Consider the following 27,743-nt stretch of genomic DNA (forward strand, 5'->3'; position numbering starts at 1 on the left):
TTGATCTTGTGCAAGTCACCATTGTTTTAGAACATTCACAGAATTAGTTAGTCCAGCTGCAACACTCCCACAGGGCAGCCCTCCCTAGTTAAGACATTTTGGATCACTTCGACAACAAACCTCTCCCTAAACCCCCAATTCCTGCTCCCTGGCTGCCAGTGTCATTGAAAGAAAGGCCTTGGCTTATTTTTGAATTTCTTCAAGAACTTTTCAAATGTTTTCTCGTTGGCAAATACTTCAATGAAACACAAACTTTTCTTTTTTTCAAATCATTGCCCTTTGGTTAGTTATCTCTAACTAGGTGGCCTCCCAAAACTCAACATCCTGAATGAACTTGGTTCTGTCATTTTGAAATTTCAAGCAGACACAGTGCTTTGTTCAAACCCTGTTTATTAATTCCTATTACTAAATTAATTCCTATTACTAGGCCCTTTTCTTCCGGCTGTCCCTCTGGCGACTCCCTGCCAAGAGGCCCCCTTAGATTCCTACTCTGGTGCCCCCAAAGGGAAGGGCTCAGTTATCACCCTCTGTCACAGAGATCTGGTCACTTACCTGCACCACTTCCCAACCCCCTGACACCACCTGTTCTCAAAACTGTCGCTGAAGAGCCACGAGCACCAGGCCCAGAGAGGCACAGGGCGGGGGCTCCCGTCAGCATGGCCACCCGAGGGCAGCCCCTCCCCCCCTAGTGCCATTTCTCACTTTGGCCTTACCTCGCTGGGTCTGGGTATATTGGGTGCTCTCTGGATCCTGCTCCATCATAACGGGATAATGAAATGAGGGAAGACTCCAGCAGCCTCCTAGCAGAGATTAAAAAAATGGCAATAATCCCTGTCAATTACCAGCTCAGAGGTCATTCATACGGGAAAAATTGGGGGGGAGATTTCAGTACCAGCCCCCTTGCAGCTAACTGACACCTGTTATCTGGGACCACACGCTTACTGCAAACTGAGTACTTGACAACAGTGTTGAGCCTCAGATCTCCCTCGATGGCCATGGCCACTGCAGGAGCTGATGAATGACATGAACAGGCCACCGGGTTCAACTCCTGTCTGCAGCAGCTCCAGCAAATAAATAAGAGGTTACGACCCACACCGAAGGGGAAATTTTGGCACATTCAAAGATTATCAATTAAGGCGAGTCATGCTTACACTGCCTCAAGTGTTCGAGTCCTCTGTGACATCCTAACCCACATCCCCTTATCATTCTGCTCTGTCCACATCCTCTTCTGAGGAACAGAGGGCTCCTCCGGCTCTCTTAACAAATGACAAGAGGTTTCACTTATATAATGTAGGCTCAATCATAAAACCATTGATCATAAAAATTGATATACACATTTACTGCGTTCTCCCCACCACTACCCCCCCCCCAGTGCCAGGCAAAATATCAAGCATTTCACATATATCTCTTTAGACTTCCCACAACCTAGAAAGGCAGGTAGTATAGACTCCAGACATGACGTCATGGGTCCTAGAAATCAAGTATACGACTCTATGGCACAGAACTAAGTGTTGGTGAGAATGTCAACGCCAAAATGCTTCAAACCACTGTGGCAGCCTCCAAGACCTTTCAGGGTTCAGCAGGTGACAAATGCATATGCAACCACCAGCAGCCCAAGATAGAGAATGTGGGTATAGTTATTCTCTCTCATTCTCTACCTTCTCCCCCCCCCCCGCCACACACACACACACACACACACACACACACACACACACACACACACACACACAGGTTAGGTTGTATCCAGTAATGCTCAAAGGTTACTCCTGACTCTGCTCTTAGGAATCATTCATGGTGGTGTTTGGGGGACCATATGAATTGAACCCAGGTTTACCAAGTGCACAGCAAACATCCTTCCTGCTGTACTACAGCTCTAGCCCTGCTGGCCTACAGCTCTAGCCCTGCTGGCTCTTTTTGGAGGGTGAGGTACCTACTACACACCTAGCTGAGCTCAGGGCTTAGTCCTGGCTCTGCATTCAGAAATCCCTCCTGGAAGTGCTCAGGGACCACATTCAGTGTGGAGAATTAATCAGAGTCAGCAAGTGCCTTATAGCCCTAAACCTATATCCCTATACCTCTCCAGTCCCTTCCTATTTTAAAGTGTGTGTGTGTGTGTGTGTGTGTGTGTGTGTGTGTGTGTGTGTGTGTGTGTGTGTGTGTGTGTGTGTGTGTGTGTGTGTGTATGTGTTGGGGGGATTTGGGTCACACCCGGCAGCGTTCAGGGGTTACTCCTGGAACTGAACTCAGAAATTGCTGTTGGCAGGCATGGGGGACCATATGGTATGATGAGATTCGAATCACACTGTCCTGGCTCGGCTGTATGCAAGGCAAATGCCTTACTGCTGTCCTATCTCTCCGGCCTCAGAAACCTCTATTTTTATAAGATTCCTGACTATAAAGATGGGAGGAGAGGAGTTTGAAGTGGAGACCCTCACATCCAGCAGTGCTCAAGGGATCACTCCTGGAGGGCCAGGCAGAATTCAAACCAGGGTCAGATGTATGCAAGGCAAGAGCCTCAACCCCTGTACTATCTTTCCACTCCACCCCACCAACCCCAAAAGCCAGTAAATTTGAACTGAAACAGTACTTTTTCTTTTGGTGCAAGGACCAGTTGAAATATGTCTGCTGAACGTGACCCTGAGGCCCTCGGGTTGCCATGTCTGCCACATGGTTTCCCAGCTCCAAGGTGCCTTGGCAGACAACCCAGCTGCTGCTGCCCTGGAGCACGTCTCAAAGGAAATGGTCTCGGAAAGCCATGCACATTGCTCCTCTCAGGCAGCATCTTGCCTGGCTTGCCCAGGAACAGGTCTCCGGCTCTATGCCAGACTCTTCTTTAAAAGCAGATCTGCAGGATGAGGACAGCAGCTACCAATCTTTTCCAATGAGTTAATTCAATTCCCCGTTATTAAGACCAGCTGGCTTTAGGTATGGTCCTATGCGCTCACTGTATTCCAGCAACTGGCCCATCAAAGCATTTCCCCCTAACAGCCTCGGGAAGAGATACAGCAGAGGTCGCCCTGCCAATCTGGCTCATCTTCCCCATCAGGGCAAACAACTGTTTACAGTCTTCGAGCTAGGTAAGTCTCTTAACTGCCTGACTACACTTTGCAGAAGCCTTGGCAAGGAAAGAAAAGAATAGAATGTGACAAGAGGCCAAAAATACGGATAAAATGTATCTCTCAGGATGACAGCCTGAACCTCTAGTTACATCAATGTTGACCTCAGCAGAAATGCAGAGGTGCTGCGCTTCATCAATTTCAAGATGTGCAAGCACACTACCACCCCCCCCCCCCAATCATTTCAATGTGTCTGAACCTCAGGTGCATAGCCCTAAGGAATGACAGTTTAAGTGTCAGTAGCTTTTTTTTAAATCTCATAGCAGCACATAAAAATAATGATATTTCTTTTGAGTCTTTTTTTCCTTTTTTTCCTTTTTTTAAACTTGATAGATTGGTTGGTTTTGGGGTCAGACCCAGCGGTGCAAAAGGGTTACTCCTGGCTCTGCACTCAGAAATCGCCCCCGGCAGGCTGGGGCCATATGGGAACCAGGTCCCTCCTGGGTCAGTTGTATGCACTGGCCACTGTACTATCTCTCTGGCCCCTCTTTTGAGTCTTTGAATTGGAGGGTGTTCCTAAGAATTAGGAGTCATGAGAAATAAGTATGCAGACAAGAAACTGAAAAGTGAGATTTGTAAGAAGTCTATTTAGGACATTTACACAATCTTATTCATTGGGGACTCATTACAAATAAGCAATTTATCGAGGAATTTGGTGATATTTAAAGATTGAAGCTGGCTGTCCAGTCAGCACTTATCCCATACCAGAGGGCTCTGAAGTCCTGAACAACACTGAGCCCTTGTCATGCCATATTCCAAACAGCTGCCAAGGAAGGGGCCCTCGGGCAAGTAGCAGTCTCTGGAGTGCCTGATATTTGTTCTAAGACATGCTAGAAAAAGGACCCAACTGCAAGCCAGCCTGTTAACATTCCCCTGTGTCTGCGTGGTGACATGATGCAGAGAGATGTATAACTTTGCAGGAGAGGCTTATAAAGGAGATTCTTAAACGAGAAGAGTCTGGATTAGATCATTTCCATTTTAATGATTCCATTTTAAATTTCTGCAGTCTACTTCCCACCCTAACTTCCTATCTTAAATGGGGCAACTTGTTAAAATCAGAATATGCATCCCTTGTGCCTGCTTACTCCCGAGGCAATGGGTACACATGCTCCCCAGGCAATACAGTAGACTGGCAAGACTAGACAGAGAGAGTGGTGTGAACAGCTAACACAGACTCAGGACAGTCCATCACTATGAAGAGCGTCCTCATGCATCACTAAGTAAGTGGTGTGTTCTGTACAGCTCTGGCAAAATCTGAGAGCATTTTAAAAAGACTTCTCCAGCTAATGGTAAAGAAAGACAAGAATTAGAGCTACTGTGGGGCTGGAAGGATGGCACAGTGGTAAGGTGTTCGCCTTGCATGCAGAAGGATGGTGGTTCGAATCCCGGCTTCCCATATGGTCCCCTGAGCCTGCTGGGGGCAATTTCTGAGCCATAGAGCCAGGAGTAGCCCCTGAGCGCTGCCAGGTGTGACCCAAAAACAACCAAAAAAAAAAGAATTAGAGCTACTAAATGAGCATAGCATCCCCCTACTCCTAGAAACCTGAAAAGAACAACCTGGTCTCCCACAATCTGTCTGCCTCTTGGAAAGAGCCGACAGTGAGGACATAGTACAAGACAATGGAATGGGAAAGTAGTTGTGTCTTTGGCCCTGGCCACCATGAATCTGACCTGCCAGTGATTCAAAGCACTATCTGATCACAGGAAACCAGTAAGGGCCCAGAAAAGCCTTTCAAGTTTAAGTTTGAAGATACCATTTGGAACTATAATCCCAGTTGAAAAGTAGCAGCTACTAAAGACTTGATGGGGGAGAGGGAGAGCCCCCTTTTAAAAGTTTCTTTGTCTCTACTAGTGGCATAAAACTTGTGCTACTGTATGTATATATCTTTATTCCCTTTTTATTGGGGGGGGGGGGAACGCACGCTCATTCCCTGAGATTCTCAGAGAATTCTTGGCTGAACACTGAACACTGAGCCTACACCCGATTATTCATGTGGCCCCCGGGATCAAACCACAGTCAGTCATGTGCACAGCTTTGTACCTGAATCCCAGTTCTCTCTCTCCAGCCCCAAGTTGTGCTAATTTAACGTACTGGAAAGCAAAAAGGAAATATGAGAACTTTTCATTAAAAATGTCTAGTACTCACTTTAGCAGCACATATACTAAAATTGGAACATTAATAATGTCTAACCATAATATATGCAACAGTCACTGGGGATTTCTCAAAAGCCTTTTACTAATGGTATTTCTTAAGTCTAAAGTCCACTTAAAATTTTATATGCTCTTAAATTTTTATATACTACTTTAATAAAGACCAAATTATTTAGAACATAATAACCACAAGTATATAAAACATAAACATAAGTATATAAAAACATTCACAGAGAGCAAGCAAAAGGACAGTGTAAAATCAAATGTGGTAAAATATTAACATTTAGGGATGTGAGAAGAGTATACAGGGAACACACTGTACTTTTATTTTATTTTATTTTATTACAATTTAAAACACCTAACAGATAACATTTTAAAAGTCTCTAAAAACTAGAGAGTTAACTTGCAAAAGAATTCTCTTTTGAGGAGAGGGATAGGATATATACCTCATCAGCAGCACGCTTTTTCGTGTCACTCTTTGGGGCTATACCCAGAGGTGCCCAATAGCTACTCCAGGCTCTACACACAGAAATTACTCCTGGCTGTGCTTGGGGGACCATATGGAATGACAAGGACTAAACCCAGGTCAGACACATGCAAGGCAAGTGCCCTTACCTGCTTTCTCTCCAGCCCCAATGACTTCTTTAAAAGGATGCTCTGATGCTCTAAAGCAGTTTTGGGTATAGCTGCCTGTTTTTGTGGTTGGCTTTTGGGTTATTTTTGGCCATGCCCAGCAGTGCTCAAGAGTCACGAAAAAACGAGTTGGAAATTAGAGAGCCTCTCCCAAATGTAGCCTGGGTTTCCAACTGAAAACTTGATTTCCCCCCAGTTTTTCAACTGGGATTGAAACTGATACTGGGGGTTGAATCCTTTCAACCACTTCTTTGGTCCCACTGTTTGGTGTTTTAAAAAAAGTTTTGGTGGGGCCGGAGAGATAGCATGGAGGTAAGGCACTTGCCTTGCATGCAGAAGGACGGTGGTTCGAATCCCGGCATCCCATATGGTCCCCCAAGCCTGCCAGAGGCGATTTCTGAGCGTAGAGCCAGGAGTAACCTCTGAGCACCATCGGGTATGACCCAAAAAAACAAAAACAAAAAAAGTCTAGGTGGACCAGAATGATAACACAGCAGGTAGGGTGTTTGCCTTGCACATGGTCAACCTGAGTTCAATACCTGGTAACCCATACAGCCCCCCCCCCCCCAAGCCTGTCAGGAGTGATTTCAGAGAACAGAGCCAGGAGAAACTCGAGTGTTGCTGTGTATGGCCCAAAAACAAACAAGCAAAACCCAGGTAAACAAAAAGTTTTTGTACCTAGCTGTGCTCAGGGCTTCCTCCTCGCTCTATGCTCAGGGGAGCTTAGAGGACATATGCTAGACTAACATCCTACCTACTATACTATCTCTCCACCTCCCCCAAGCTGCCTTTTTAATAAGTAAAGTTTTATCTAAACACAGACGCATCTGTTTATTTACATATTACTGTGGTTAGTCTGGAGCAAGAACAGCAGAGGATTTCGACTTGAGTTTGTTGGGGGTTTTTATTTTGCTTTTGTTTTATGGCTGTGCCAAGCAAAGAACTTGAGATCAAACCAAGGTCTCAGACAGGAGAAGCAAGTATGTGAAATCCCCAGCCAAGGTGGGTTGTTTATCTGATAGAGACAGGCCTAAGATTACTTACTACCTGACTGTACGAAAAAAAAATTTACCCACCCTTATTAGGAGTGTTAGGCCCTACTACTAAATCATAAATCACGAGATACAATCCAAGCTGTAAAAACTCAAGCATTTAAAAAGCATTTAAAATAAACACAATGATTTGCATCTTCCCTGATTAATGCTCAGTACATATGCGAGGTGCAGATCCCCCGTGCTGCTATGGAAAACCTGATCCTAGTCACTAATGTGCCACTGGTAGCCCATGCATAAAGAGCAGTTTCCGAGCCTGGCTTTGATATCTGGGTGACATCTGTGATTTCAGTTCAGAGGAGCCAAATCCAAACTAATAGCTTCCTTCTGCCGAGAAAATAAAATCCTAATTCCGTGGCTCAGCATTCAGTTTTGCTTCCAAATCTCTCTCTCCTTCCCCCCTCTCTCTCTTCCTCTCTCTCCCCTTCTCTTCTCTTTCTTCTTCTTTTTCCTCTCTCTCCCTCTCTCCTCTTCCTTCTTCTCCTTCTTTCTCTCTGCTCTCTCTCTCACACACTCTCACCCAATGTAAAGTAAAATAATGTTCGAAAGATCAATTATGTACCCAAGCTGACAAGTGGTGAGTCCAGAGTGGAGTAACCCATTATTTCTTATTCTTTATGGTTCGACAAAATTTTGCTCGAGCCCAGAGGTTTTCATATACTGGCCCAAACATCTGAAAAGTACTGATGTCATGGTGTCTGGAAGCAGACGTGGCGCCACAGTCCGGCAGACTTGGGCAGTGGCTCAAGATAGTGATCCCTGTCAGAGCTGAGCTCTGGATCATTTAGCATCTGTCTGCTCTGAACAGATCATATCTGATGGCTGGTCTCACCCCTAGGGTGTCAGCTACCTACCTGTTCCATCTTGGCAATGAGAGAATCCCAAAGAGTTTTTGTTTGTATGGGGTTTTCTTGTTTTTGTTTTTGTTTTTGGGCCACACCCAGTAACGCTCAGGGGTTACTCCTGGCTATGTGCTCAGAAGTTGCTCCTGGCTTGGGGGACCATATGGGACACCGGGGGATCGAACCGCGGTCCGTCCAAGGCTAGCGCAGGCAAGGCAGGCACCTTACCTTTAGCGCCACCGCCCGACCCCCTGTATGGGGTTTTCTTATCAACATTTACCATGATTCAAATTAAAATAGACTAAACCCACAAGCACAAACTCCACTGTATCACACTCATGAAAAAAACAAGAGTGAAAGGTGAAGAGAACAAAAGCTCTGACTTTAGGAATTTGGGACACTAAACACAGCCTCACATCTCACCTCTACAGTCAAGTTAGCCGTTTCTTCCTTCTGGAAAGTTCTCTTATCCTCTCTCCATGCAAAATTCCTCAAAAGCTCAAATGCCTAATTTATTTAGCCACCAGCTCTCTTCCCTAACATCACTGCACTCTAAAACCATTCTTCAAATGCCCTCTCCTGGGTCTACTTGTGCTGTAGTATGTAGGAAGTATGCCTTGACTTTACTACTAAGCTACATAAATGCATGTACTGGCTGAAGAAAGTTTTTAATCCCTATTAAATATATATGTGTGTGTATATATGTGTGTGTGTGTGTGTGTGTGTGTGTGTGTATGGTTTTATGCCACATCTGGAGGTTCAGAGCTTACTTCTCCTGTGTGTGTGTGTGTGTGTGTGTTGTGTGTGTGTGTGTGTGTGTGTGTGTGTGTGTGGTTTTATGCCACATCTGGAGGTTCAGAGCTTACTTCTCCTGGCTCTGCATGCAGTAAAAATCCTAACAGGGGACAAGAGATCATATGGAGATAAGGGATCAAACCTGGACTGGCCATGTTGCAAAGCAAGTGCCCTACACTGTACTATTGCTCCAAATGGCATTAAAACTCTTGTGGTCCCAAGAGTTCAGTGGTAGAATCCCACCTCCACAAAGCCAAGTGCCAACCCCAATGCACTGGTGTTTGTGATATCTGGCACCACTACAGAGTGTGACAGCTGTGGCACACCAAAAGTGTGTGACAACCACCTCCCCTATATACACACAACCACAACAATAGGGAAATATATACAGATAGTCTGTCTGGGGCTACAGATTAGCAGAAAAATACTTGTCTTGCATGTGAGGCCCTGAGTTTGATCCACCAGTAGTGTCCCTGTATGTATGTATGTATGTATGTATGTATGTATGTATGTATGTATGTATGTATGTATGTGAATAGGAATATGAAACATCAGCAGAGTGGGAAGGGTGTTTGCCTTGCAAGTGGTAAGTTCTATCCCCGGCATTCCACAGGGTCCCCTGAGCATCCCAGGGTGATGTTTAATTTCTGAGTGCAAAGCCAGGCATAATCACTGAGTGCCTCTGGGTATGCCCAAAGCAAACAAACAAACAAAAATATACATATATAAGAATAAAACTTGGGGGAGTGCTTACAAGATAGTGCTAAGAAGACTCAAGGACCTCTCTCTCCCCTCCTCTTCCTCCTCCTCCCTTCCCCCCCCCCCCCCCCCCCCGCCTCTCTCCTTCCCTCTCTCCCTGGTCAACCAGGAACCAGGATCAGGGTTCAATAAAGGGCACAAGGATGTCCTGCTGATCAGGCCAAACTTCAATCCTCCAAGCCTGCACCCAATATGCTAACTAAGGGTACCACATGGTGTTGGGGAATCCAACAGGGATAAATGCATGAGAGACAAGGGTCTGAATCTTGTATTCTCTCCAGTGCTAAATAACAGATATTTAATTCACGTCCTAATTAAGGTCACAATAAACATCTAAGTGTATAAATTAGCAGGCCTAGATGGATCTTTAAAAAAAATGGCAATATATATCTAATTGTGTCTCATCCCATCCCTTGCCCCTCCACACACCTGACTCTGAGTTTTGGCCAAGGTTGCTAGATGGTTTTGTTTGTTTTTATGTTTTTTGGGCCACACCTGGTGACACTCAGGGGTTACTCCTGGCTATACGCTTAGAAATCGCTCCTGGCTTGGGGGACTATATGGAACACCGGGGGATCGAACCTCGATCCTCCGTCCTAGGTCAGCCGTGAGTAGGCAAACGCAATACCGCTGCACCACTACTTCAGACCCGTGTTTTTTTTTTTTTTAAGGAAAATTATACAATAATCCTCAAACTAAAATTCCTGAAGGAACAATGTTTTCAGAAACTGCTTACATCACCCTCATCTCTCTGGTGAATTAAGCTGCTCAGTTTAAACTGCTGACATAGTTGTCCTGATAAATGCAGCTTGGTCCCTGGGAGGCTTATTAAATCATAAAGTCAGCAGCTGGCTACTTGCCTGGGAAACTACCACTGATGCTCCTGGATAGTGCGCTGCCAAAAGTGAGACCTCACCGGGTAAAAGGGGCAATGGTTTCAGGGGGTGGGGGGGATACAGGGGCAGGAGGCCAAAGAAACTTGGATGCACTGTTGCCTTCCTCATTTCTGAATCTTGTTCTGCAAGCCCCAGATCTCTGCCTTGGCGCCTGCCTGGGCTGAGAGATGACAAGCCCTTATATTCTTTGTAAAAAATAATTGTGTGTTCTGAAACGACACCTCTATTATGATTTCCAAATTGACATCTCTGCTTTAAAGCGGAGGCATCCAAGCCTCCCCATTTCACACACTGGCAATTATCGTTTAAGTTATCCAACGATAGGCGCTCATCTGCTCGCTGCAGGGCCCCCGAGTTCTCCGAGTGCACTCACAGCACAGGATGCGGTTACTGGCAGCGCCTGGCAGGCAATTCCGGCCCCTGCTGTGGGGTGGGCTCAGGCAAGGTGGCACTGCTAAAAGACCGCCTCATGAACAGACCTACTATCAGAAGTGTGCCTGTTGTGTGTATCGGCCTTTATACAGTTTGCCAAGCGCAGAACTAACAGGGCTCAAAACAGTGTCTCCAGAAAAGCATAGAAGCATCTTTACAAAAACATATAAAAGGAGGCAGGCATTTCCACCTGGAATCATTCACCTGCATCCCAACTCGCAAGCTGAAGTTTCCTTCTTTCACTTCCTAGGGCTGTAGATTCCCTGGAAGAGCTCACGTTTCTAGTATGTTTCCTTTTCTCTCCCTTTTAATAAAGTTTATTTACTTCACAGACAACAAACATGAAGGGCCTCCTTAAGGTGTCTGTGCAGGGAGCAAGAGATGGTAAAACAGCAGACACAGCCATTACAGAAAACCCAAAACGACATGGACAGGATCCACATGTGGAATGTGTACCAGAGAGACCAAAGCATAGCCCAGGAAACCATCAGACCTGTCTGGGAGCATCTTACCTTCTGCTAATTGGCTGGTAACAAAAGTATACAATGACTTGTGGGCACTACACTTCGCTCTGATAAATATGTGCACCTTATACAAATCACACTATGGTTTCAAACTTCTGTTGACAGAAAATCCCTCTTGTCGATAGACCCAAGATGATAGATGTGTCCAAATCCATTTTTTTTTTCTGGGAGACACAAAGTTCTGCTCAGAGGCCAAGACAAAGAATCTAGATCAGGATCAGGAGTTTTTCACTGCAGAATGAGTGGGGGCAGAGCAAGGAAAACAAGTGCTGCAGAGAGTTCTGGAACTCATACCCCACAAGGAGCAGCAGCTGATTGATATACCTTCGACTTAAGAAGCAGCCTCCAGGGCCGGGCGGTGGCGCTAAAGGTAAGGTGCCTGCCTTGCCTGCACTAGCCTTGGACAGACCGCGGTTCGATCCTCCGATGTCCCATATGGTCCCCCAAGCCAGGAGCAACTTCTGAGCGCATAGCCAGGAGTAACCCCTGAGCGTTACCGGGTGTGGCCCAAAAACCAAAAAAAAAAAAAAAAAAAGAAGCAGCCTCCATCCTGATTGACTGGTTTCCCTTAAATATCAAAAAGAGATTGATAGAATTAAATAATCCTGAGGCCGGCAAGCTGGCACTAGAGGTAAGGTGTCTGCCTTGCAAGCGCTAGCCAAGGAAAGGACCGAGGTTTGATCCCCCAGCGTCCCATATGATCCCCCCAAGCAAGGGGCAATTTCTGAGCACTTAGCCAGGAGTAACCCCTTGAGCATCAAACGGCTGTGGCCTGAAAAAACAAAAAAACAAAAAACAAAAAAAAAAGATATAATCCTAATTTCTTGCCTAAACTTATTCAGCATGGAAGATAAATTTTTTTAAAAGCCTGTCTCTAGGGGGCTGGAGAGATAGCATAGAGGTAAGGCGTTTGCCTTTCATGCGGAAGGTCATCAGTTCGAATCCCGGCGGCCCATATGGTACCCCGTGCCTGTCAGGAGCAATTTCTGAGCATGAAGCCAGGAGTAACCCCTGAGCACTGCCGGGTGTGACCCAAAAACCACACAAACACACACACACAAAAAAGCCTGTCTCTAGACCCATGTAATAATAGTGGTCACATAATTTATTACTCCATGTCAGCAAACTTATACATTTATTCCTAGATGATCGCTTGCAATCATATTCATAACCTGAGATTCACAAAACCCTCAAGCATGCAAGTACTTCTTAAGAGGCCAGACACTGACCCTGATACATTGCAAGCTCTATAATAGCAAGGGGGGAAAGGGCGGTGGGGGGGAGCCTCAATGCTGACATCAGGAGGGCAAAGAGAGGTGGAAAATGAAGACTTCCAAGAGAATGGGAAAAAGGAGTGCACAGTGGGTTGGGACATATATTAACCAGAGGCAGTCAGCCTTCTTGGCACATATCTGTTCAAGTAATGAGGTTTCTGGGGTGGACAGAAATAGACGAGAGGGCAGACTCCAGCGGGGCCCCCAAACAATCCACTGCTAGCCTTTGAGCTAACACAAAGCTCAGAGTACACTCACTCTGCCCATATCCCAGGGGTTCATTAGGAACTGCTTCTCTCAGTGGCATTTGATCTTCACTGATTGGCATCTAGAGGTACCTAGAGGTACACTACTCACCCTTCCACCCTGATCCTGACTTTGGTTACCTTTTGGACTCAGCACCTAACTCCTCTAGAATAATTTCTCCACCACTTCCCTCTGTCTAGACAACATGAGATTGTGTGTATTCTATATATGCATATGTGTGTTTACTATACATAAACATATATAAATATAAGTACAATTGGGAGGGAAAACTAAATTGCCATTCTTCTTCTCTGTTCTAGCCCAAAGAAACATACATTAACATACAATAACACTCCAGCATTTCAATCAATAATACTATCCTTAAGATTAACTCTGTGAAAAAAAAAAAAAAGATCAACTCTGTGAGGGCCAGAAATAGTATAGCAGGTAGGACACCTGTCTTGAATGCAGTTTACCCAGGTTTCATTTTCAGCATCCCATATGATTCCCTAAGCACTGCCTGTAGTAATTCCTGAGTACAGAGCCAGGAGTAACTCCTGAGCACCACACGGCCCAGTATGGCACAAAAAGAAAAAAAAACAAACACAAATTCTCGAACCCAACTGGTTCATAGTGTTGCCACTGAGTAACCCTCTGACACATCTGAGACTAAGAGAAATATTGAATTGTTAATATATAAGAAAATACAGTGGCTTTAGCCTTAATTTCACACTATTTTGGGGGGGGGTCACACCCAGCGGCGCTCAGGGGTTACTCCTGGCTCTCTGTTCAAAAATCGCTCCTGCAGGCATGAGGGACCATATGGGATGCCAGGATTTGAACAACCGTTGGTCCTGGGTTGGCCGCTTGCAAGGCCCTACTGCTGTGTTATCTCTCCGGCCCCAATTTCACACTAATTTTTATTTGTCTTTTTGTGTGTTTTCTTTTGGTTTAGTACTTTTGCCACACCTAAAGGTACTGGCAACTCTCCTGGCAGTGCTCTGGAGACCACACAGAGCTGGTGGTTGTATCTGGGGACTTAGTATGCAAAGCACATACTTAGGCCCTTTTGGGCTCTCTCCCTGATATCCAGGATGCTTTTGAAATTCATCATCCTGCTGATGTATGTCTTGGGCAGGTTCATTATCTTCTGCTTCCAATTTTTTTACTTATTGTTTGTTTGTTTCGGGGGCTTTCCTTTTTCTTTTTTTTTCTTTTTTTTTTTTTTTTTTGGCTACACCTGTTCCTGTGCTCAAGGATGGCTCTTGGCAGTGTATGTAGATAGATAGGACTCTGGGGATCAAGCCTGGGAGTCAATCACATGCAAGGCAAATAAAAGCCTTACCCTCTACTCTCTGTACCCTAACCCTCCCCCACACCCTCTCTCTCTCTCAAATAAATGCTTTATCCTCTGTACTCTCTGTACCCTCATATTCATTCTCATTCTCTCTCTCTCTCTCTCTCTCTCTCTCTCTCTCTCTCTCTCTCTCTCCATCCTTACCATCACAATTTAAGGATAAATTAAATTTAAGGGTAAGTTCCTATCTCACAAGGTTGCTTTATTTAAGAGCCAGCACATGGGGGGCCGGGCGGTGGCGCTGGAGGTAAGGTGCCTGCCTTGCCTGCACTAGCCTAGGACGGACCGCGGTTCAATCCCCCGGCGTCCCATATGGTCCCCCAAGAAGCCAGGAGCAACTTCTGAGCGCATAGCCAGGAGTAACCCCTGAGCGTCACAGGGTGTGGCCCAAAAACCAAAAAAAAAAAAAAAAGAGCCAGCACATGGGTCTGATAAGTAGCCATTATTGGGCCCGGAGAGATAGCACAGCGGTGTTTGCCTTGCAAGAAGCCGATCCAGGACCAAAGGTGGTTGGTTTGAATCCCGGTGTCCCATATGGTCCCCCGTGCCTGCCAGGAGCTATTTCTGAGCAGACAGCCAGAAGTAACCCCTGAGCAACGCCAGGTGTGGCCCAAAAACCAAAAAAAAAAAAAAAAAAAAAAAAAAGTAGCCATTATTTTTCTTCTCTTTGACCAACAACTCCAAAAGGGTACTTAAGGAACATAAAGGATTCTCAAGTCACTTTGCCTAAAAAGGTGATTTCAGAGGCCAGAGCAATAACATGGCAGGTAGTGGGGACATTGGCTTTGCAACATGGTTGACCCGGATTCAATCCCCGGCAACTCATATAGTCGCTTGAAACTGCCAGGAGTGATTCCTAAGAGCAGAGTCAGGAATTTTGTGACCCAAAAACTGAAAGAAAAAAAAAAAAGTGATTCAATCCAAGGAAAGACAAGTTGAAGAAAGATCAGGATTATATGTTCTTTTCTGCTGTTAATTTGAAGGGCCTCCCTGGAAAGATGGGAGCCACCAGGAGGCACTCAGGAGGCTATCAGTGCTGAGCACTGAACAGTCCACCCTCTAGGTTTCTTTCCTACGTATATAATACATGTTTAAGCATAGATTCCTGAATCCTAAGAATCACAAAAGCAGTTAGTTGTCTACCCACAAAATCTGTCTGTTGGTCCATCTGGGCATTTATTTCAACTCAGAACTGAGTCTCCATCACTGGCGATATAAGTTCACACAGAGATCTATGGTATTTGAAAATGGAACCCCCAAAGAGCCACACCTTTTGGTGTTTATATCGCAGGTGATCTCCCACATTCAATCCAGACAAGTTCCTTGTTTGAAGCAACAGCGTGTGGCAAGCTGTGCCTGTTCTGGGCCTTGCCTTTTTAACGAGAACTGACAGCTTCCCTTCCCTCCCTCTCAGAACTGTCATTTTTGGAAGCCCTACACTGCTTCTCCAAAAGTCTGTGCAGGCCACTGGAGTGGCCATGTGGAGAAAGGAGCCTCACACCCCAGGAAGAGGTTGATGAGCCCAAATAAGCATGATTGGATGACTCCAGAAACTTGCAAAATGAGACCAGCAAGCTTCCCAACAGGGGCCCAGTCTCCAAAGAGAAGTGTGAAAGTTAATACTATTATTTTAAATCATTAGTGTTGTTGTGATTTGTCACTCGTCTGTAGATGAACAAACCAATGGCAACATTAAGACAAGTTCCATGAGGGGCCGGAGCAATAACACAGAGGGTAGGGTGTTTGCCTTGCACATGGTCAACCTGGGTTCAATCCCCAGCATCCCATATGGTCCCCCGAACCTGCCAGGAGTGGTATTCTTTAAAACTTTATTTATTGATTAATTGATTGACTGGCTGTTGGGCTACACCCAGCAGTGCTCAGGGATTACTCCTGACTCTGTGCTCAGAAGTCGCTCCTGGCAGACTTGAGGGACCATATGGGATACAGGGGATTACACTAGGTCTGTCCTAGGTTGGCTGAGTGCAAGGCAAATGTCTTACCACTGTGCTGTCTCTCCGGCTCCAGGAGCAATTTTTTTGAGCGCAGAGCCAGGAGAAACCTCTGAACACCTCCAGGTGTGCCAAAACAAAACCCAAAAAAAAAAAAGACCAGTTCCCTCAAATTAGCTCACAGTCCTTCAGCAACCACTTCTGAACTGAAAGGCACCTTAGTTATCAAAATACGGAACAAGACATTTGAAAATAGATCTTACACAATAAAACTCAAGGCAAACTAACCCACTATGTCCAAAGATAAGGTCTGTAAGACTAAGGATGTGGCTCAACTGTAGAGCACATGACTTGCATGCTGTGGACCTCATTCCCACCCCTAAATTGGGAAAGAAAAGAAGACAGAAACTAAAACAAAACATGAAATCTCAGTATTGATGATGGGGATAAATATCAATTTAGAGATAACTTGCTGGGGCAGGAGCAAAAGTACTTATTCTCACTTGCCTTGCACACAGCCAACCCAAGTTATATCCCCAGCATCCCATATGTTATCCCAAGCGCCACCAAGTAACCCCCGAGCATCACCAAGTGAAGCTCCAAAACCAGAAAATTTAAAATAACTTGCTTATCTATACCCAGCTGTTTCTTCTTCCTGTTTTGGGGTCAACCCAATGATGTTCAGGGTTTATTTCTACTTCTTCACTCAGAAACCAGTTCTAGAAGTGCTTAGAGAACAAGATGGGGTGCTAGGAATTGAACCTGGGTCAGCTATAAGTGTCCTTATGACCTGCTGTCCCAACTCTCTAGTCCCCTTTCCCCAACTTTTTAAAACAGAGGGTCTGAATGTAGGGGGTCACGAAAAATTTGGCAAAGGTTTTGAACATGCAAAACCCAAAAAATTAACTCAAACTCAATCCTACAATGAGCCTGAAATGTGTTTCTTGTCAGGGTTCGCCTGTGCATTTCTCAGGTGAGAGAGAGGTTCAAGTTCTTCTACTCTACTTGTCAGGCACTCTGTCCCTTTAAAGCACATTCCTCAGCTTAATAGCTCCTCCCAAAATTCAAAGTGGCCACAGAATCTGGGAGATTAAGGTCACCTATGCTCCCTTTTCAAGAGGCAGGGCCAGTTTCTTTTGCACAAATCATTAAAAAAAAAAAGTTTAACAGAGGGGCCAGAGAGAGCCCAATTGGTGAGCACATGCTTTGCATGCATGGCCAGGTTGGAACACCAACTGCACGGTCTGGGCACAGCTGGTGTCTCCTGAGCACTGAGGCAAAGTAGCTCTTGAGCACTATCAGCTGTGGCCCCGTGCCAAAAAAACAACAACAAAGACTTCAGAAAAAATTGAGATACCATTCCACTCCTTTGCTGTAGATCACAGCGTTTTCTATATAATGGAAAGCCCCCAAAATAACAACTTGTCATAGGTTTGGGATGGATGTGGTGATGGAGAGGCTAAGGACATTGCGCAGTGGTATAGTATGAGACCTAAGGTTCAATCCCTGGCACAGCAACAGCAGCAGCAACAACAACTATAACAACAAAACAGAATGAACAAACAAACAAAAAATCAAAAACCTTTTTCAACAACAACAATGAAACAAAGAACAAACAAACAAAAAATCAAAAACCCTTTTCTATGTTTCCGGTCAAGACACAGACAAAATTGTTGAGTGACAAATGATATGGAGAGATTTCTATCGTCCAAAGAAGGCCAGATCCAATGAAGATGCTGAGAGAGAAAAGAGGCCTGGCTCGGCCAAAGGGGTGTGCAGCAGTGATGAAGAAAGGGGGGAATAAAAGCTGGCCTTCTCAAACACCTAAATTTGTGAAAGTGATTAACACAATTCTCATGCAACATTTTTGCAACTGAGGAAACTGAGGTTCAAAAGGCCCCTTAGGGGGCCAGAGGACAGCACAGCAGTAGAGCGTTTGCCTTGCACACAGCCAATCTAGGACGGATGGTGGTTCAAATCCCAACATTCCATATGGTCCCTGTTCCTGCCAGAAGCAATTTCTGAGTGCAGAGCCAAGAAGTAACCCCTGAGAACAGCCCAAAAACTAAAACAAAACAAAAAGGCCACTTAACTTGCCAAAGGTCAAACAGCAGTCAAGGTTTGACTCCAGGGCTGCTCGAATTCAAATCTTGCTATGAGAATATGAGAGAGAAGAGTGGGAACCTTCACGAATGTTTTTAAGAGCAGCACTGCAAAACAGATACAGACCAGGGTGACACGGGGGACAGTGTCACCTGGGCATCTGGAGAGTGGGGGTTTGCTATACTGCACATAAAAGCCCTAAGCAGTAACAATACAATAACCATGTTGCCTAAATTATACAAAAATAATTAAATTTCAAAACAATTTAAAGGAAAAAAATAACCACACTGCATCATATGGGACAAGAGCAAAAGAAAACTTAAAAGGTAATGGGGAAAGGGTGGAGAGAGTGTATAGCAGGTTTGGTGCTTGTCTTACACATGGCTGATCCACGTTTGATCCCTGCACAAATACACGATCCCAGAGCATACAAGGAAGGAGTGATTCCTGTGCGCAGAGCCCAGAGTAAGCCCAGAGCAACACCAAATATGAGCCAAACAAAACCATTCAAACATATATTTCTTTTTCTCTGACCCACACTCAGAGTAGTACTATTTAATAAAGTTGCCCAACTCAAAGGTTCATGAGAGACTAAAGATTCAGATAAGATGAATGTTCTGTCCTAGCTATGTCTCCTTTTACCTTCAAGGAGGTAACAGAAAATGAGCTGCCCAGCGATTGCTTCACTTCTTGAGAACTAAGGTATGAGGATGAGAAGAGATCAGAAAAGTGTGCCCAAAATAAAAAAAGTACTGAACTTCTGGGAAGATACTAAATGGAAAGGCTCAAAGAAACAAGTTCCTCCTTATTTTAATTTAAAAAGGTTACTTCAGGGCCAGAGAGAATACAGGGTTAAGGCACTTAACTTGCTTTATACACTGCTGACCCATTTCGATCCCTGGCACCACAGATAGTCCCTCAAGTGCCTCCAGGAAAGATTCCCAAACAAAGCGCTGTCAGGTTTGGCTGACAGCCCCAAAACAATGTTCTTAATAAATCAGCTGAAAAGAAAAATTTTCAAACTACCTCATTTATAATAACAAAAAGAATAAAGTATTTATGACAAAACTTTGCCAAGGAAATGAGATACTTATATATTGAAAATACAAAACACTGGCAAAAGAAAATTAAGACAAATAAATAGAAAGACATCGGTGTCCATGGATCAAAGGACTTGCTGCTGTTAAATGTCCATATTACCTAAAGAAAACTTCAGAGTCAATGCAATTCCTAAAAAAATCCCAATGGCATTCTTTGCAAAAGCGAAACAATTCTGCAACACATAAGGAATCTCAAAGGACCCCAAAGAGCCAAACCAAACTTGAGAAAGACCAAAGAGGCATGATATTTTCTTTTTTTTTAATTTTTTTTATTTTTAATTATGAGAACAATGATGTAAAGAGGACAAGGTAAAGTTACAGTGAAAGAACAATCGCCCATAAACAGAGTTCTCAGAAGAAATCCCCTTGCTGACGCCTAAATATTGAACTTACAGTCAAAAAAACATTAAGAAAAATAAGGCAGAACCCATGTACAATTACTTTGTCCACAAGTCCCCAGATTGTAGTACATTATAACATTTCTTAGCAGTACACAAAGCAACCTAAAGCCATGAGATTTATGTGACTCCTTAACTTTGAAGGCATAGTATTTTTATATATTCATGCACATACATATTAGTTTAAGTTAACATCAAAAGTTTGTTGGGTTTTTTTTTTGTTTTTTTTTTTTGTTGTTGTTGTTGTTTTTTGGGCCACACCCGGTGGTGCTCAGGGGTTACTCCTGGCTGTCTGCTCAGAAATAGCTCCTGGCAGGCACGGGGGACCATATGGGACACCGGGATTCGAACCAACCACCTTTGGTCCTGGATCGGCTGCTTGCAAGGCAAACACTGCTGCGCTCTCTCTCCGGGCCCAACATCAAAAGTTTAAGAGTTGTTTTTTTTTTAAGGGTTAGTCAAAAGGGCACAGTAAAAACAGTGTTAGAGTGGCAAATATTGTTTGCATAGGCCCACCAAAATATGGGGGTCATAGAAAGGAATAGCCTTGGTCTAAATACAAGGAGACCACTACCCCTGAGTTTCCTGGCATAAGACCAACTCTAGGCTCCAGGCAAACTAGTTTATTCAATCCAAGTCATTGTCTGTAGTGCCAATACAGTTTTATTTTTCACACAGTCCTATTGTTGGCATCAGGTTTCTGTATTAAAAATCCTGGAATCTGCACATCCTACATTGAAGTCAGGCTGGTGTGGAGTATCCTCTAGTTTCACCTCACAATTAAGGGGCAATACAGCAAGCCCTGTCCAGTAAACAGGTCATTGTTCTTGTTAAGTCTTCTCAGTGTTAAGGAAAGTCTCTTTTGAGTAGATCAATGTCAGAGCAGCTGTAGGGTCTTCCCTGGTAGAGGATTGCCTCCAGGTGATGTTATAGACAACCTTGGATGTTTTGTAGATGTCTTCTCTAGATCAGGGGTGAATGGAGAATGCCTATTCTTCTGAGGCCTGTGCCAGGTCTTTATGTCAATGTTCAGGGTGTAGGGTCCCATTGCACTACAAGATTTGTGTGTTCCCATCTCTATTAGATAAGAACTTATTGGAATGTATAGTATTTTCCCATTTTAGTGTGCCTAAGCAAACAAGAAATAAAGCCACATGGCATTATCTGAGTATATGGGGGCATAAGAACACGTCCAACAATACCCATGACTTGGTTCAAAAATAAGCATTAAACTGAGGGATTCTTTCACACCAAATTCCATATTGAGCAGTTCACAAAGAGAAGATAAAAAAAGGGGGGGGGATCGTCACTGTATAAGAAAATATTCAGCAAAAGTTATAGCCATCAAAGAAAACACCCATAAAATGTTGAAAAGACATATGTGTCCTTTTTAGAGGCATGATATTTTCTAATTTCAAAATATATTAAAGGGGCCAGAGAGATAGCATGGAGGCAGAGTGTTTGCCTTGCATGCAGAAGGACGGTGGTTGGAATCACGCATCCCATATGGTCCCCTGAGCTGCCAGGAGCGATTTCTGAGCATGGAGCCAGGAGTAATCCCTGAGTGCTGCCGGGTGTGACAAAAAAAAAAAAAAAACAAGAAAATCACAGACAAGGAGTGAGAGGGATAGTACAGGAGGTAAAGGCATTTGTCCTGCATACAGCTGACCAAGTTCAATTTCCAGTATCCCATATAGGTCCCCTCAACACCTTTACCATGTTTCCTTGAAAATAAAGCATCCTCCAAAAATAAGACCTACTTATAAGTTTCTTTCTGAATGAAATAAGGCATCCCCCGAAAATAAGCCCCCCCCAGGCTCTGTCTCTGAATGAAAATTAATTTACCATAAACTGGTCGCTAAGGCCGCCCTGATTGGTATCTGTAAAATCCAGTTTGTCTGGTTTGTGTTGACAACTACCGTACTACCATACCTTATACAGGTAATAAACCTCCTTTATTTTTATTTAACAATAACTCTGTACCATATTCTTCTTCATGAAAAAAAAAAAAAAACATCTCCTGAAAATAAGACCTAGCACATCTTTGGGAGCAAAAATTAATATAAGACACTGTCTTATTTTTGGAGAAACAGGATAGGAGTGATTCTTGAGTGCAGAACTAGAATAACCCCTATGCATCGTTGGAAATGGCCCCCACACAAATAAATAAACCACAGACAAATAGACGAACAAAACACAACACTATGATAACAAAGAGAAGCAAAGGAGAAAGGAAATAAAGGATAACCATATTATTTAGTAGCCACTTCTGTGTATATATGCAAATATAAATTTAAATTTAAAAATGCATCTTATAGGCCGGAGCAATATTTCAGTGGGGAGAATGTTTGTCTTGCACACAATCAACCTGGGTTCAATCCCCAGCATACCATACGGTCCACCAAACACTACCAGGAGTAATCCCTGAGAGCAGAGCCAGGACTTAGCCCTGAGCATCAGTGAGTATGGCTCAAAAACCAAAAACCAAATCAGACAAAAATAGCTCTCATATTGGATCCCTGGGGTTCCAATGATTCCTGGGCACAGCTGGGAGTAGCCTCCCAATCCTGAACCCCACTTCAAAAGCATTAAAACAGATCTCAGAAAATATCTATACTACATCTCAGAAAATAAAATGTTCATTAAAGACTTACAACAGTCAAGCTTTGGGAGCAACCAAAATGCTAAAGATGGAGGAAGTCTAAGTGAAAGAAACCACACACAAAAAGACAAATACTGCAAAGCCCCCCACGTAGGAGTTAACAACAGTAATCAAGCTCACAGAAAAGGAAAACAGAATGGTAGTTGCCAGTGGATGAGAAGAAAGACAAAGAAGAGGGGGATTGTTCACTGACTACACCTTCACTCAAGAAGGGTAAGTCTGGTAAGTGAACATGTGGTTTTTACACATGTATGCATGTATGCATGCATACCAACAAGGTAAGATGAGTCCTACATCTGCCAACAGGTCAAAGAAATGGGAGGATAGGGGACCGGAGAGATGGCATGGAGGTAAGGCTTTTGCCTTCCATGCAGAAGGGCGATGTTTCGAATCCTGGCATCCCATATGGTCCCTCAAGCTTGCCAGGAGCGATTTCTGAGCATAGAGCCAGGAGTAACCGAGCACTGTGAATGTGACCCAAAAAGACTTCCCCTCCAAAAATAAAGAAATGGGAGGATAAAAGCCAAGGAAATGGCAGGGGTAGAAGGAAAGTGAGCTCAGGAGTGGGGGTTGAGAGGGTGAGGGAACTGGGAAGGATGGAGAATAAAGACTGGTTTGTATGGCCCTCACAGGAAAAGGATACAAAGCTGTTAACAAGCTACAATCCTTTTCCCGTGACTTTCAGCCTTGGCTTCCTTTATTATTATGACAAGTTCTACTCCTGTTCTAACTTGATTTTAATTTCCTGGTAGGTGACCCCCGAGTCAAGTGGCCTTTTCTTTGACATTCCCTCTCTGTCTGAGGCGACCTGCTCACAGAAAGAGAAGCAGTTCTTTGCCTCCCTGATCGCATGTCGCCCATCGTCAGACAAGGTCGCTTTCATACTGTATGTGCTGACAGAACAAAGATTATCTGCTCACTGAAGTGCACCCCAGCCAGCAAAGAACCTGGGCACCCTCACATTCCCTCTCTGGAAAAGGAGGGGGAGTCTGCTCACTGCTGCTCTTAAGAGGTCAGGATGCTGCTCAGGTCAAGGGGCTGCCAGCCTGTGAAGCTAAAGCCAAAGGTGGGGCAGCAGTGGGGAATCCTCCCCTTGGGAGAATTAAGAAGGAAGGGTAGTGGGGAGTGGGGGGAGGGTACTGCAATCCCAGGCCTTCCCCCTGGTGGAACCAATAGGGTTGCCTACACAGAACCAATGATACACTTTGTTTGCTTGACCAAATACAAATTGGGAATTTAAGCAGGAAACCTAAATGTGTCCGGTTCTATCCAACTAGAGACCTGCATCAGGGCAACAACGTTCAATCCCTACCCATTGTAACTTCTGGAGATAACATAAAAGCCAGACCTTCAACATCTTTTTTCAATAAAATCCAGAAACACAGACTTTTGTGGAGAAAAAATGGAAACATGTTTCTAAACTACTGTGCAATCTCTAGGCTAATGGGACAGTTCAGCTACTAATGCCAAATCTGCCCCAGTGTATACCGTCAGGAATGCTTCCAAGAAAAAGAGAAGAGAGGTGAGAGGTACTAGAAACACTGATCTCCCCATAAACATATGAGATCCAAGGAAGCAGAAGTTACCAGGCACAGCTCGAAAGGGCCACAACCAAGAACAATAAGCAAAATCTATTATGCAAAAGGCCCCATACACCTGGTGTTATTGTCTCAGGAAAACCTCCAACGCACCCTTTGGTGCACCCTTGTGAACAGAGCGAGGAAAGGGGGCATAGCTAGAAATGGCTCTCCAAGTCTAGAGGCACACATGGAGAACCCACCGCCGTCCCTCACATTCCATCCAACACGCGAGCTGACAGAAGCCACTACATTTCTTCAAGCGCTCAGGGCATGGACAAAGCACAGCCTGCTCTACATCATTCAGCCCAGGAGCGAGGGCTGCTGGGAGATCATTTTGATCCGCCTAACAGGTGCTAATTCAATGTGCAATGGAGGAAGGGCCGCCTGTCAAGCACAGGGGCCCAGAAGAGTGAGAGGCTCTGACTCTACCCTCCACCTGGGCCAGCCTCCATGTTGGCAAGTAGTCTCTATGACAGACAGGGAAAGCGCCTGGAAAATGGGTTTCGGGGCAGATAGCAAAGGAAACAAGACTCTCTTCATGAATAAAAAAACATCGCCATCTGCTTTAAAAGCAGCACTTAAGATATTTAGTCCAAAGTACAAAGAGAGTAAGGCCAAGTTCAGAAACCCCTACCCTACCCACCAGGCTCCCTTTATTACAAGGGCTTATTATTACTCCAGCACCTGGTTCTACCAAATCACACTTAATTCAGAGATGGGCAAGCCAGGGATTAATTTAGGACTTTGTTTTTGTTTTTGGATAACACCTAGTAGTGCTCAGGAATCCCCTGGCTTTAAGCTCAGAAAGTACTCCTGGGGCCAGGTGTGGTGGTAGTCCCAGCTACTCGGGAGGCTGAAGCTGAAGGATCGCTTGAGTCCAGGAGTTCTTGGGCTGCAGTGCGCTATGCCGATCAGGTGTCCGCACTAAGTTCAGCATCAATATGGTGACACCCCCCCTCCCCGGGAGCAGGGGACCACCAGGTTGCCTAAGGAGGGGCAAACCGACCCAGGTTGGAAACGGAGCAGGTGCTTGTGAATAGCCACTGCACTCCAGCCTGGGCAACATAGCGAGACACTATCTCTTAAGAAAAAGAAAAAAAGGGGGCCGGGCGGTGGCGCTAAAGGTAAGGTGCCTGCCTTGCCTGCGCTAGCCTTGGACGGACCGAGGTTCGATCCCCCGGTGTCCCATATGGTCCCCCAAGCCAGGAGCAACTTCTGAGCGCATAGCCAGGAGTAACCCCTGAGCGTTACTGGGTGTGGCCCAAAAACCAAAAACCAAAAAAAAAAACAAAAACAAAAACAAGAAAAAGAAAAAAAAAGAAATTACTCCTGGAGAAGCTGGGCTCACATAGGGATGTCAGGGATCGAACCCAATTCAGTTGCATGCAAGGAGGGCACCCAATCTGCTGTACTATCTATCGCTCCTGCCCCACAAACCAGGATTTAATGGCCAAATTTGGTTTCCTACCTATTTTTGCATATTCCCCGAGCTAGAAATAGCTTGTTTTGTTTTGTTTTGTTTTGGGGGCCACACCCAATTTGATGCTCAGGGGTTACTCCTGGCTAAGTGCTCAGAAATTTGCCCCTGGCTTGGGGGGGGACCATATGGGACACCGGGGGATAGAACCGCGGTCCTTCCTTGGCTAGCGCTTGCAAGGCAGACAGATTACCTCTAGCGCCACCTCGCCGGGCCCTAGAAATAGCTTTTAAAAATATTTTTTAAGGGGGCGGAGAGATAGCACAAGGGTAAAGCGTTTGCCTTGCACGCAGCTGATTCAGAAAAGGATGGTTCGAATCCTTTGGTCCCCCAAGCTTGCGATTTCTAAAATCGGGGCAATTTCTGAGCACAGAGCCAGGATTAACCCCAGAATGCTGCCAGGTGTGACCCAAAAACCAAAAACCTATATATATAAACTAAGGGCCAGAGCAATAGTACAGTGGGTAGGACACTTATCTTATACATGTCTTGTTTTGTCACATACTTGTCTTTCAACCTGAATATGATCCCTAGCATCCCATATGGTTCTCCAATCCCCACAGGAACATTCCCTGAGCATAGAGCCAGTAGTAAGCTCTGAGCACCACCAGATGTAGCCCAAACACCAACCAAAAAGTATTTTTAACTAGGTGAAAATCACCAAAATAAGGCAATTTCGGAGATCAGTGGCAAAACACAGATAGTGCCATACAGGACAGGTACGAGGGAGTCTGATTCCCCAATCCCACCCCAATGCCAAGGCTTTTCCAGTGGCACTGCTGTTTTAGGCTCACCAGTGCCACAGCAAAGGGAATGAATCTCCATAATCACCAGAACACATGTACGTGTAACTTTCAAGTCACAACAACAACAACAAAGAAAGGGAAAGAGAAAAAGAGAAGTAATATATCCCACTCTAAAATACTTCATGTGGGGCCAGAACGATAGCACATTGGGTAGGGCACTTACCTTGCATATGACTGACCAGGGTTCAATCCCCAGCATCCTATGTTGTCCCCCAAGCCCACCAGGAGTGAAATGAGTGCAAAGCCAGGAGTAAGCATTGCCAGGTATACCCCTCATAAAATGATCAATAATGATTTAAAAAAAATAGCTCTATACACAATAATACTTCATTCCCTGGAGTCACATTTGGGTTCATAAATATTTTGATGAGGTTGGTTGGTTGGTTGGTTGGCTAGTTGGTTTTTACATTTTGACCCATACCCAGTAGTGCTCAATGGTTGGTTGGTTGGTTGGTTGGTTGGTTGGTTGGTTGGCTAGTTGGTTTATACATTTTGAGCCATACCCAGTAGTGCTCAATGTTTATTCCTGCTTCTACTCTCAGCATCTTTCTTGGTGAGCTCAGGGGACTGTTTGTAGTGATGGGTATTTAACCTGGGTCTGCTTCATGCAAAGCAAGTGCTCTACCTAAATATACCTAATATAGAGGCCGGAGTGATAGCACAGTGGTAGGGCGTTTGCCTTGCACATGGCTGATCTAGGATAGAACTTGGTTCGATTCCTGGCGTCCCATATGGTTCCGTGAGCCAGGAGTGATTTCTGAGAGCATAGCCAGAAGTAACCCCTGTGCATCACAGGGTGTGGCCCAAAAAGCAAATATATGTATACATACTATAGCTCAGTGATTATGTTTTATAGTGCATGCTTGTTCAACATATGCTAACAATATATGCTGTCTTTGGCTGCATTCCTGCTATATAAGAGAAGTCCGGCACAAGCAAGACAGTATTGACTAAAATATTTGCTATGTGCCCTTCACATAAAAGGTTTTCCCATCTGTTTTATGTGTTGTTGTTTTTTTTAATATCTTTATTTGGGGCCAGAGCAGTGGTGCAAGAGTAGGGTGTTTGCCTTGCACGCGGCTGACCTAGGATGGACCTCGCTCGGTTCAATCCCCCAGCATCTCATATGGTCCCACAAGCCAGGAGTGATTTCTGAGCTCAGAGCCAGGAGTAACCCCGGAGTGTCACTGGGTGTGGCCCAAAAACAAAAACAAAAAAGAAAAACCTTTATTTAAGTACCATGATTACAAATATGTTTATAGTTGGGTTTCAGTTATTAAAAAAAAAAAAAAAGAACACTCACCCATTCACTAGTGCAACCTTCCCACCAATGCCCTCCATTTCCTCCTCCCCCACCCTCTGCCTATATTCAAAATAGACATTCTGCTTCTCTTACTCATTAACACTGTCATGATAGTTGTCAGTGTAGTTATTTCTCTCACTATACTCACCACTCGTTGTGGTAAGCTTCATATCGTGGGCCAGTCCTTCCAGTCCTCATCTCTATTATTTCTGGTTATTCTGTTTTATGTTTTGATGTTGTAATAATTCACTAAGTTAGAAATATTAGGTATTGGGCCCAGAGAGA

The 27,743-nt window shown here is 44.6% G+C and overlaps 1 protein-coding gene across 4 annotated transcripts in view; it reads right to left on the reverse strand.

The window, feature by feature from the left end:
• Positions 1 to 27,743, reverse strand: part of AMBRA1 (autophagy and beclin 1 regulator 1) — a 248,566-nt gene that overhangs the window by 135,139 nt on the left and 85,684 nt on the right. For 2 of the 4 annotated variants that reach the window (XM_049779572.1, XM_049779569.1), the window contains one exon: positions 714 to 800. The exons of the other annotated variants lie outside the window; for them this stretch is intronic. In XM_049779572.1, coding sequence (XP_049635529.1) covers positions 714 to 800 — 87 coding nt within the window. The remainder of the gene's footprint in view (positions 1 to 713; positions 801 to 27,743) is intronic. 4 annotated transcript variants of the gene reach the window in all.

Source organism: Suncus etruscus, chromosome 9 (assembly GCF_024139225.1).
Source record: "Suncus etruscus isolate mSunEtr1 chromosome 9, mSunEtr1.pri.cur, whole genome shotgun sequence".
In the NCBI taxonomy this organism is placed as follows: domain Eukaryota; kingdom Metazoa; phylum Chordata; class Mammalia; order Eulipotyphla; family Soricidae; genus Suncus; species Suncus etruscus.